At 33.4% G+C, this 13,062-nt stretch overlaps 1 protein-coding gene across 1 annotated transcript in view; it reads left to right on the forward strand.

Annotated features, from left to right (window-relative positions):
• LOC118201240 (neurexin 1-like) overlaps window positions 1–13,062 on the forward strand; it is a 567,570-nt gene that overhangs the window by 444,541 nt on the left and 109,967 nt on the right. Inside the window, exons 6-7 of the mRNA XM_085822212.1 lie at window positions 7,087–7,113; window positions 11,673–11,837. Coding sequence (XP_085678338.1) covers window positions 7,087–7,113; window positions 11,673–11,837 — 192 coding nt within the window. The remainder of the gene's footprint in view (window positions 1–7,086; window positions 7,114–11,672; window positions 11,838–13,062) is intronic.

A 13,062-nucleotide genomic window follows, 5' to 3' on the forward strand; every position in this document is an offset into this window, starting at 1 on the left:
AAATTATGAAAGATTCAGATTTTAACGCCGCACCAGAGGATTTGTTAAAGTTTTTTATGCTCTCGCTCAGTATTGCAGATTACCAGTTTGCTCTTGGACTCTTTTCCGATAGCACAATTTATTTTCTTGTCTTTTTTAGCTTTACTATGGAACATTGCTTTCGCACTTACGACACATAAATTTCAAGAATAAAATTACAAAATATTTTCAAACAGCATATGTTTAAAATTCCCGATAAATTGTTAGGGGTTACCATACATTTTGTACATATATATTGGAAACATAAAGTGTTAGAAGAATTGAAGCAAAGAATTCGAAGGATTGAATTTAATACCATTTCTCGCTTTTGGGATGTATTTGGTTGCAACAATTTGAAACGGAACCGGCATTTATAGTAAACCAACGCAAAATGCTAAAACGAAATTAATATCAATTCTGGGCTAAACTCCTTTGGGCTAATAAAAAACAAACTCGACATTTAAAATTCGAGCTTAGAATTGCACATGTTCAGGTTCTACTGCTAATTAGTGACAGTGATAACGTTTTAAATATGGTTGCCATTTCGTTTTATAATCGTGTCATTTTTATTAAATTACCATTTATTTGTCGGTTTATCAAGTGTGTCTAATCATTACTTACATGACTAACTGACTACCGTAGTTAATGAAATAGACTAAATTTGTGTTATAGAGAATAGAACTAGCAGTAATAGCAAGACCAAATCCGACTACATGCTAAATTATAAGCAGCTGTGCACAAAAGTATGATAAATATATGCTCGTTGAAAAGTGCTAAATTATGCTAGTGCGGTATGACGTTGATTTAATGCATTATCTTTTCTTTCTGTTATCTTATTTAATTCATTCATCTTTCTTAGTTTCAAAGAAAATCATCTTATCTTCTTTTCTTTAATAAGTTGTATTTTTATAAAAGCTTAAGAATTAATCATATTATCGTACCAAGTCATTAATTACGGGATTTTTTTAGGGATATTACGCTTCTTAGAAAAATTTGGTATAGAAGATTGCCCTTTTTAATTGAAAAATATCATAATTAAAACTGATAGCCGCAGAACCACCATTAATTATTATCAATTATCTAAATATCATTTTCTTGTTCGAACAGAAGTTATCATAAGGATTCTTCAATTATAAAGCCTAAACGAAGCTAATGTTTTTAAATCTATTAAAGTAAAAATCTTCGGATGTGTTATTTCTTCAGCAACTTTTCCCTTTAGGGAAAAAATCGCTACCATTCAGTAATGATGATATATTGAGAATGCTTCGAAAATTCCATTTTCCTGTTTATTATGCACTGAGAAATGGAAGTTAAGGGAAACAAATAGCCAAAGGTGCACCATTTTATTATGCGTCGTATCTACATTTCATTTATTAGGATTGTTAAGAGTATTTTAGGTTTTCTAATTACTGCTGTGGGTATATTTTCGCGATAAAAGGTTTATTAATTGAAAATGCGTCAACAGAAAATTAAGGGTTGTGTTCTTAAGAGGAAAAGATTTCTGAAAATAAAAAGAAAAAAATCCTTAGCCTTAATACATAAAACAATTACTTAAGGTAAACCGTGCCGGGAAATTAACTATCTGATTTGGACAACACAGGATTTCATTAAATTATACATATTTTTTGCTGCATTTCATTTAAACCTATTTCCGCGAATTTCATTAGAGATATATTCCTCATTCAATTACTTTAGCTCTCACTTCGCTGCAAAAATACGTAAAAATTCTTCATTAAAAGCATTTTCATTAAAAATCGTAAAATGCAGAAAAATATATAACAAGTACAGTTAAAAAATTAAAAAATAATTTTCACAATTAAAATTTTTAGTTTCTACGCAAAAACAAATACGTCACCTAGCGTGCAATAAGACAGATTTTCCGGTGCACACAATTGAAAGTTTACTTCTGGTCCCACTCGGCAAAAAGACACTGAAGCTGGTGCAAAAAAACGGACTTAATTCGCTGTTCTACTAAGAGTTTGAAATGTAAACAAATGGCAGCCTCGTTAGGCTTAGTACCTTTCAACTTTTAAATGATTGAAAATTCTGTAGCTATTGCAAGCAGATTTAACTACAGGAATAAAAATCTTAAGCGGAAGACAACGCAACATAATTCAATAAGTTTCAAAGCAAAAACTGCACAATTTACCAACGTGTAGGAATTAACTAAATTCACCGAACCGAGTAACAGGTTGGGTGTACATATGTTACGGTGAAACACCGAAATCTGGAGAATGTCGACTTTCACCCGTGAATGTCAACATCCACATATTCGCTCGGTGTATGTCCGAAATATTTTCCAAATACTCTTATTTCAGACTTACACCGGTCAATGTCGACATTCCCCATGTACTATGGTGAATGTTGAACATATAAGAATATTATATTTTCTTCTCCGTAATTCAGTCGCGAATAAACGCATTTGAAACTTAAAATAAGAACTTTAGAATATAAGAACTTAAAACACACAGTACATTCAAACTGATAGAAGATAATAGAATAAAATGATAGAAAATAATAGAAGATAGAAATGATAGAAAATAATAGAAGTTAAAAACTTACTCAATTATGTGATTCAAATCTTATTTATTTCAACAACTTAAACTATTATGACACTTTGAGTTGCACAAGAGATCCTTGCTTTTACAAGTGAATTTATTTGGGAAACACTTCCTTTTGCAATGACAGCGTGTACATATACTCCTCTTTTTTCGACCTACACCAGAGCATATCTGTGATTGTCGACATACACCGGTGAGGGTCCGAATGTACAAGAATATGCAGTATTTGATCTTTCACCGACGTATTTGGTGAATGTTGACATTCTCTGGTGAAAGTCGACATTCTCCAATTTCGGGCTTTCACGGTAATATATAACGTTTGAAGCGGCAGATCGAAACCAAAACGTGAGGTGGGCATCTGTATGTTTTAGCAGTCCCATATACAAAATTTCAACCTTCTAAGGCCACTCGTTTCTGAGTTTTGCAAGATACATACATATGTACGTACGTACAGATGTCACGAAAAAAATCGCATCTGAATCCCTTTTAAATCCATCTTACAATACGTTTTGATAAAACGAGTACTTTATTCTTTCCGTACGTACAGATATCGGACAAAAACATCGATCAAATGGATTCGAGAGCAGTCAAAATGGATATTTTCGTTGAAATATGATACACGAAATTTTCGCGATTACAATACTTTCTTTGCTTCGTGCAAGGGAATATATAACGCACATGTATAAATGGTAAAACTGGAAGATCGCTGGAAGTTTCGAAGGTATTTTATGCAGATTATGTTTAAAAACACTTTTCTGAGCCTGCGGACTTTGATATTTGCTTTTATATTCTGTGTATTTTATTTAACAATATGTTTCATAGTCTAATAAAAATACAAATTGCATAAAATTTTGGTTACCAAATAACAATACATACAGAAAATCTGTACCACGAAGTAGTTCTCAATTTTCTTCAACTCGCTACAATTCAAATACAGCGATTTGAAGTATATTTAGTACTGTTGTCACTTCTAAAATAATGCAAATTTAAAAGTGCTTTTCGTAAAATTCTTCAGACCTATGACAGTGTTTATATTCATTTCATTCTCCCAATCGCACACCATCACAAATCACAAATATCATTCGATATTTTTATTTAAGAACAAAAGCAAAATATTTATAAAATTTTCCAATTTTGTTAGTCCAAAGGAGAAATTGGCCCAGAAGGACTATTAATTTCGTTTTGGCATTTTGCGTTGATTCGCTACAAGCGTTGTTTTAAATTGTCAAATTGTTGCTACCCAATATTATCGCCCCTATATTATATTTAAAGAAATTAAATAATGAAAAATCTGCATGAATGTATGCATGTTTCTCGCATTGTGATAAAACAACGGTACCTACAGCCATCCAGTTTTGAATAACGTAATCCCCCTACGAATATGGGCATCTGGAAGCCCAAATTACAAATTCGGAATTTGTTTTACTATCGATTTCATATTCTGTAAAACTTTAACGAATTTTTGATCAACTAACTCCAGGATTTCAAAGCGAGCTATGGAAACGTTGTACAGAAAAAACATTTTATCTCCAGCGACAGAGACTGTGTATTCTAAAGATATGCTCAATTTAAAATTATTTTGCGATATTTGCTCTTGAACTGAATTTTATGGTTTAAGTGCGAAGAATATAATATTGAATAAACAAAGATAACACACAAAATGTTAAAAAAACGCCCTATTGGACGTAATTTAAAATCTGAAACCTTTCAAAATTTTTTTAAATTCTATTTTTTTAATTTTTAAAGGAGAAATTTTCGATAAGATTTCATTCTATAAGCTAAAATTTACAGATTGCATTATTTGCGTTCTCAATAATAATTTTAAGGCATTTCATAATTGAAATCAGATGTCTCACTATTTAATCAAATAAAGCCTGTTGCCATTTTTTACTTCTTCGTACGGTGTAAAGGAAGTACTCTAATCACGAAAATTTCCGAGTATGATATTTCAAAGAAAATGTCCATGTTAACCGTTCCCGAATCCATTTAACCGATATCTTTGCGTGGCATCTTTACCTATGAAGAGAACTAAAGACTTTTACAAAAATAGTTTTAAAATGGATTTAAATTGGATGCAGAGGATATTTTTGGTGACATCTGTACGTACGTACGTATGCATGTAAGTACGTATGTAGGTATGCACGTATGTACACTGCGCAAAAAAAGGGGGGGCAATTTTATATGTTCCGTTCTACTAGGCAAATTGATAAAATTGCATTTTTCATGTCTCGAAAGTGCGACTTAGGATAGATATTAGATTTATATATAGCATCATTCTAACATAAGTAGTTTGACATAAAATCGGACTTTTTCTGAAATGACATGCCAACTTTTTTACATATTTCGATTCTACTGCTGAAATTAGGTCTATTATATTTTGTAAAATTTGGTGCGAAATTTACGGAGAAATTTAAAATTTATCTTGGCCTTTTCTTAGTTTTCGCCAAGAATAACTCACTTGGGGAACTTCTTAATTTATGGCAACCTATTTTCCTTTCCTTTCTTACACTGTGCACGGGGAGGGGAGGGGAGGGGGACGTCACATCGTTCCTACTTTCAAATAATTTTAACAAAGTGCCTAAATTGATGTTTCATCATTTTCAGCAGGCCCACCAGCGGCCGAGCGGTAAAGTCGCTGAACACTGGTAGTTCGGTCCGAGGTTCGAATCCCGCGAACGGGCTGGCTGCATGGGTGTTTTCGTGGTTTTCCCCATGTGTAACGTGTATACGAGCCAGTTTCCCTTAGAAAGTCCTCCACGAAAGGCATCCCTCCTCTTAGGCAGATAGCCCTAGTGTGCTTTGCCGTAATTAAATACACCACCACCATCATTTTCAACAAATATGCCAAATTTCAAAATGAGCGAACATATAAATTCACGTACATTTTCAGAAATTTTGAATATAAAACTCTAATTTTTTTGCAGGTATACTTAAAAATAGATTTACTTTAAGATGATGGTAAAAATATATAGGTTATTATTAAAAAACGGTTTTCGAGAAATTTATAAAAAATTATTTAAAAATAAAAACTTAAAAAATAAATTATAAAAAATGAGCGAAATTTATTTGGAATGAACCTAAATTTTGAAATGTCAAAGGAAGAATCAAATAAGTTTAATAAAAAAAGAGAAATTAGTAAATATTTACCAAATCGAATTAACATTGCGCAGCTAAAATTTTGAGAGCTAATTTTTAAAAACTACTCGCCAGATATTTACAAAACTTGGCAGTTTGGCATAATTTGAGTCGTAGAATCGAAATATGGAAAGAAATTAGCATGTCATTTCAAAAAAAGTCCGATTTTGTGTCATAATACCTATATTAGAACAACATTATATATAAATCTAATGCATATCCTAAGTCGCTCTTTCAAGACATGAAAAACGGAAGTTGAATTTTTGTCAATCGGCCCAGTAGAACGGAAGTTATAGAACTGTCCTCCCCCTTTTTTCCCCCGAAGTATACGTATATCTCACATAACTCAAACATCGATAGCTGTAGACCGCTGAAAATTTGCATGCTACTGCTATAACAATTAGTTATGCACCTCCTGTTTTCGTTGTAATCGGCCATATCAATACTCCCACCCGGCTCGGTGAGCTGAGTTTTTTTCATTTTTATGTATGTTGTTAAACTGTACATTTTTTGCTTTAAACGTGATTGAACTCAGTTGTTCTTATGCTCTGGTTAAAGTTTTTATGACTTTAGTTAATCTGCATGCAATAGTTGTAGAATTATTAATGATTTAAAATTTTAAGTGGCGCTATGCCAAACGAGGCCGCCATTTGCTACCAACTGAAGCTTTTTTTATAACAGTCAATTAAGTACGTTGGTGAAAACAGCATCAATGTTTTTTGCCCAATATATTATCGAAAGTGAACTTTCAATTTTGTGCAACGAAAGGTCTTTCTTCCTTCCTGTTGGCCTAATAGCTTATTTTTGCGCAGAAACTCTAATTTTTACTGTAAAAAAGGTTTTAAACAAAGTTTTTTTTTTCACTTTTTTAGGTGTTTTATGTTTTTCTGTATTCTGCAATTTTTACTAAAGGTGTTTTGTCTTTCCTGCAATTTTTACTGAAGGTGTTTTGAGTTATGTTTTGAGTTTTTACTGAGGTGCCTATATTTTTGCGTTGCCGCGAATTGAGAACTGAATTGATTGAATGAGAATTATATCTTTAATGAAATTCGAGGAAATAAGTTTAAATGAAGTGAAGCAAAAAATGTGTATAATTTAATAAGCCGGTACCAAAAATTCATGCAGTGTCCACATCAGCTATTTTTCTGAGGAAACCTCGTAATAAATAAATATTGTTTAAGTTCGTTTGGTTTCCTAATATAACTATTTCTGAAGTGTATGACACTAGATTTTGCTGTCATGTCTGTGTATAGATTGCTGTCACAACTATGTTTTTTTTTAAATAATACCATTATTCTATTCTTTATGGAACCATGAGTAACTTTTATCTAAGTAATCATGTTAACATTTAAAAATTTTTATCTCTTTTCAGATAACAAGGGCAACCGGATTCTGTCATGTGAGTATTCGCTTTTTTTAAATTTTTTGATCAAACCTAACAAGAAGCTTTTACATATTTAGAGAATCCTGTACATTGCTTTCTTCAGTTATTTCGAAAATTCTTAATAGTTTCTAGATTATTTTAATGAAATTTATGAGCGATATTCTAGAAACATAATACGCAATTTTAGATTCAATTTAAACTCTAAGAAAATTTTCTTTTAAATGTAAATTTAATCTGATTTTTTGTGTAATCCCGAGGAAAGGGTAAGATTCGCACATATTGTAGAAGCTGAATAACATTCTTGATTCCGAATAAGATATCGTTACGAATTTTATATATCTCTATATATAAAGAAAAAAGTCTGTGTGTTTGTTCGCGATTAACTCAGTCACTACTATAGCTATTGTTACCAAACTTTCTACGGTTCTTTTCTAGGTCCTGAAAAAGATCGACGTCCACATCTTTTCAAAAAATAAATAAATAAATAAATTAAGAAATATTAATTAAAAACGCAGAAAACTCTAATTCGCGCCCTCATTTTTCGAGTGCCTACAGTCTCGCACGTTGGAGATAAAAATCCCTGTCTTTCGAGAAGTGTTGCCACTGCTCCCTTTCAAATTGTAGAGTTTGTTAATAAAAAATTTCGAAGTTTTACAGTGGAATAAAAATAACGTTGCCAAACATTAAATGCATTATTCCTGATTCTAAAAATTCGTGGAAAGCCATTTCGAGTGTTCCCATCTTCGTACGACTTTAATCAGCCGAGATATTAATTAAAAACTTTGAAAACACTCATTTTTGCACTCATTTTTCCGAATGGCAACAGTCTCGCGCGCTGGATGTAAAAATGCTTTATTTTGAAACGTATTCCGCTCGCTTTCAAATTGTAGAGTTTATTAATCAAAAAATTTTCAATTTTACAAAATCTATATCGGAATATATAGGACTCGTTATTAAAGAAGGATTACAGCGGTATCGTTCTCTCTGTTGTTAGAAACATTATTCTCAATTTAACCTAACTGGCATCGGGTACTTCCGCTAGTATGTTAATAACTTTAACGAAATTGTATATGAAATTGTAATATTTGTTGGCATAATGTAACTTGAGATGCTTGAACAGTACGAAGCTCTGCCGGAAAAATAAGATTACAGGGGAAGTCTATTTAGCAAGGAAGTAAATGGCTATATCTCTAAATTAAAATTAGTGATGGTTTTGTTGATGAATTTTTGAAGCCAGATATGGCAAGAAATCACCGAAGCCTCCAAAATGGCCATCTGGCGACATTTGGATCCTGTCCACGTGTGCTGCGTTTGAATAACTACAATCGATCTCTGTGTGTAACTGTAACCGTATCTGGCTCTTATATGTAAATTTATCAGTATATGCTTCGCAATAGTTTCGAGAAGTAAAAGATATTAGAGATTTCTCGGTGGCCCAGACAACATCAGCTCTCAGTTTTTCGGTTCAGAGTCGACTTCGAAGTAACCTCCTCGTGCGAGCTTCACTGTTTAGATGAGCTTTGCATTGTGGTGTGTTTAACGTTCTTGAAGCGTAACTACACATTGCATATCGTGATGCTCAGAAGCATATCTAAATTCGATAGTTGGTTAAAAATCGACGGCTGAATTCTGACCCTAGCCAAACATAGAAAAGACAGTTCCTCCATGAAATTGGAAAAATGTTTCATTTACTTCTCTCTCTTAAAACAGATGACCACAATATTCTTTGCATTTGGGTTATAAAAACTGAAACCTCGAATCTTTGATACTTTTTTCAAAGCATACCTTCGAAGAAGTGAAATGGATAAGGTCCATACATCTTTTCGCAGATTTTGACGATGTATTGTAATTCTCCAAAAAAACGCAAACACTCGAATATTAATGGTTTTTCTTGGACAATTTGTAATTTTGGTTGTCCTACTTTGGCAAATTTAACTGAAACAAGGCAATAAAAAATTCTGAAAGGTTTCATATTTTAACCGTCGCCTAAAATGCTTTGTTAAAGCCTTTCACGTTCTCGCTGAGCTCGCTGGTGTTACAGTCATTCCTACAAATCCATTTTTTAGCCCAAAGGGCGTTAGCCCAGGAGGGCTATTGATTTCCTTTTGGCATTTTGCGCTGGTTCACTATAAATGTCGGATCACGTTTCAAATTGTTGCCACCAATTATTAGAGCCCTGTGCTATATCTAAAGAAATTAAATAATGAAGATTCTGCATGAATGTATATATGCTTCTCATACTGTGATAAAACAACGTACCTAGAGCCATCCAATTTTTAATAACCTAATCTTCCACGGAATGTGGCATCTGGAAACCCTAATTTGAAATCTGGAATTTATTTTCTTATGGATTTCATATTTTGTCAATCTTTAAAGAATTTTTGATTAGCAAGCTCAAGGATTTCAAAGCGAACACTGTACTTAAAAAGAATTTTTGTCCCTATCGCGCGAGACTGTTTATCGGAAATTCGAAAGACAGGCTCAGTTTAAAATTATTTTGCGATATTGCTCTTGAACTGAATTTTATGGTTAAGTGCGAAGAACAGGATATTTGATAAATAAACGTAACACATAAAATGATAAAAAAAAGGCCCCTTTGGACGTAAATTAAAATCTGAAACCATTCATATTTTCTTTTTTTCCCTTTTTTCTTTATTACATTTAGTTATTCAAAAAGACCCTGCGTAAAATTGTTCGATCATATGAGAAATAAAATACATAGTTTATGATGTCTGCAGTTATATTCCTAGTAAATGTTTAAGTGCTGCACTTATATTTCTAGTCATGTTTAAGTGCTTGCTAATAAATGTTTATGGTTCAAGTGCGAAGAAAATGATATTTAATAAATAAAAGTAACACACAAAATGTTAAACAAACGGCCGCTCTAATATTTTTTGCATTTCTATGATGGTGGTTAATCATATGATGGTGGTTCAGTGAGTTTACTAATTTTAACACTTTTACATTTTTAACAATATTTTAATTCACTATATACAGAGCGTATTCTTAGGCCGCCGCCTTCAACATGAACAAACTTTATTCTCTCTTTTACTATGCGAGCAACAGTGCCCTCTAGCCTTTTCCTTCAAATTACGGAACACCCCTTTTACAATGGAATTCTTCTAAAAGGAAAAGTCGCTATTTGAAACATTTAGAACTGATTAGGGGAAAAAAATATCTTTAATGATTTTGAAGTTAACCAGTTTCTGACCGGACATGGGCTTTTCCCGGGATACTTCGCTAGGTTTAAGATACAGAACGACGATAAATGTAAACTATGTGATCTGTTTGGTGATGATAAGCATTTCCTAGAGGTCTGTCCCTACTTTGATGGCCTAAGAAACAATAAAAATACTGATTTTGAAAATCCCTTTTTATGCTATAAAGATTTCGCACAATTATGTAAATCTGTGATGAAATTTATTGGCGGTGAGCGCCGGGCAGTGGGAATCAGTGTACGATATTTGCATTTTACTAATTGGTATTTTTTAATAATTTGTTGTTACCATTGTTTGTGTTTGTTATTCGCTTTTTTGTTTTTGTCTTTAGTGTCTGCTCTTGTCTAAATATTTGTATTTGTTCCTTTTCTTCACTTTTATGCTTATATTTATTTATTTACACATGATTATTCTCATTTAGATATTTTATGTTTCATTTTTTCATTTGTTGAAATGGGCATGGCCTGTCATGACCAGAAGACCAACTTGTTTGGTTAGGCGGGTCGGGCTGCGCCCGCTACTGATACTGATACTGATACCCCTTTAGGCGAAATGTAAAATTTGAATGCTTTCAGATTTTGTTTGGAAAAGTATTACTATTATTATTATTATTCATTTTTATTGGTCTTCTTACCTGCATTATTAAACATAATTTTCTTCACAATTACTGTTCGTATGCAACAATATATATATATATATATATATACACATATATATTCAAGTTCTCAGTTCATCCTATCAATGTTAAGCTTACATACTAAGATTGCTTTACAATTTTTTTTTGGTCTTTTTATTTTTAACATTTTGTGTGTTTACTTTATTTACTAAAGATCGCGTTCTTGGTGTTTACTCCCCATAAAATTCGATTCAACGGCAAAATCACAAAATATTTAAAAACAACTTATCTTTAGAATTTTCGACAGAAAGTTTTTCGCGCTGGAGATAAAAAAAAAACTTTTTTTTTCGTATACTACCGCTACTTCTCGATTTCAAATCTTTGCGTTTATTAATCGAAAATTCGCTAAAGTTTCACAAAATATGAAATAAATAATAAAACAAAATAAAAATTTAAAATTCGGGTTTCCAGGTGCTCATGTTTGGCTGCATGATTCAAAATTTGATGCTTCTAAGTACCTTTTCTTTTGCTAGAACTATGTATATGTTTATGCAACAATTTGAAAAGTGATACGTCGTATAAAGTGATTCAATACAAAACGCCGTTTGGAGACTAATATCTCTTTCGAGATTGACGTCCGGTTTCGGTTAAAAATAATTTTATTTTTCAATGCTCTGCAACTTTATTGTAATTTTAAAACAGTTCTTTTAGTGCTTTAACTGAAATATGTTATTTTACAGCTATCTGTGACGATCGATGGAGTATATACAGAACGAGGTTTGACGACTGGGTCCTTTTCGATGCTGTCCAGCAGCGTTATCTACGTCGGAGGGGCTGCACCTACCACCGCTGCCCAACTCTTGCCTGCTTCCCGTATTCCCAACTTTGTTGGATGTGTCCGAAAGGTAAGCTTAAAATATGAGGGTTCGTGTTGTTAATGTTGTCTTGTCCGAGAAGTCGGTTGAGAGCAGTCAAATATGACTGAAAGAATCCAGAACAGCAGCAGCAACATCAATAATCTTCGAAGAATATACGAGTTGGTGCGAGGGAGTTATATCTGTACTGAAGAGCTTGGCCAACATAGCAGGATAGCCGAAGAGATAAACCAGAGAAAGTTGGATATCAGTACAGTGAGGATAGCTATTATAACTTCGCTGGCCATCAGATGATATCTTCATTCCTTTCAAGTGTTTTGTCTTCAGTCTGGCTCTGGTAGTGGAAATGGCACGGTTACAATTTAGGGCAAGAATGGAATTCTTCTTGATTGCTTGGGAGATAAGTCTTCGGCTGGCTATTGCCTCAGCGTCAGCACGTGTTAAGCTGTTGGAAAGTTGAGAACTATTGCGGGCGTCTTTAGCAAGGCCATCAGCCTGCTCATTTCCGCAAATATCAACGTGCGCTGGTATCCACTGCAGTGCGCAGGTCTTTCGGGCTGCAGTAGTTTTGTTCATGAGCACGATAATGTCCTGGGTAAGTTGAGAGTTGCCCCCTTAGGATGGCTTGGAGCGCAGATTTAGAATCAGAGAATAATAAGAGGCCACTGGAGTTCTGAAGGGCCTTCGAAAGGAAGATATCTAAAGCCGTTTTGACGGCCACGAGCTCGCAGGTATAATTTGAGAAAATTTTACCAACAGGTATTTGATGACATTCAGATTCACCATTAGCTTAAATGAAATAGATGATTAGAAAATACGAAGACGAAGGAAATAGATGAGGGTTGGTATAAAGCTCAGTAGGAAATATTTATCAGTTTTATATTACACTCTCAGAATAAATTTTTCTGGCTAACTGACAGAAAGCGGAATTTATTTTTCCGTCAAACTAGCAAGGAAGGTTTTTCAACTAGAAAGGCGTCAAACTAGCAAGGAAGGTTTTTCAACCAGAAAGGCGTCAAACTAGCAAGGAAGGTTTTTCAACCAGGAATGAGGAGACTTACGGCTGAACTATTGATCTATTTACAGCACCAAAATTATTTATGCACCCGGCGTCTAGCAGTGTTAACGAGATATCAAAATCCTATTAGTTAGAAGTGTGCGGGGGAAAACCTCTCTTTTATGTGATCAGATCAGAACCGTTCGTTCAATGAACTGACTCAATTCTTTTTTACGACCCGTCACTCACTAATAACAT

The sequence above is a fragment of the Stegodyphus dumicola genome, chromosome 1 (genome assembly GCF_044657685.1).
Source record: "Stegodyphus dumicola isolate Sdum_Otavi_A_Nest chromosome 1, ASM4465768v1".
Lineage (NCBI taxonomy): Eukaryota > Metazoa > Arthropoda > Arachnida > Araneae > Eresidae > Stegodyphus > Stegodyphus dumicola.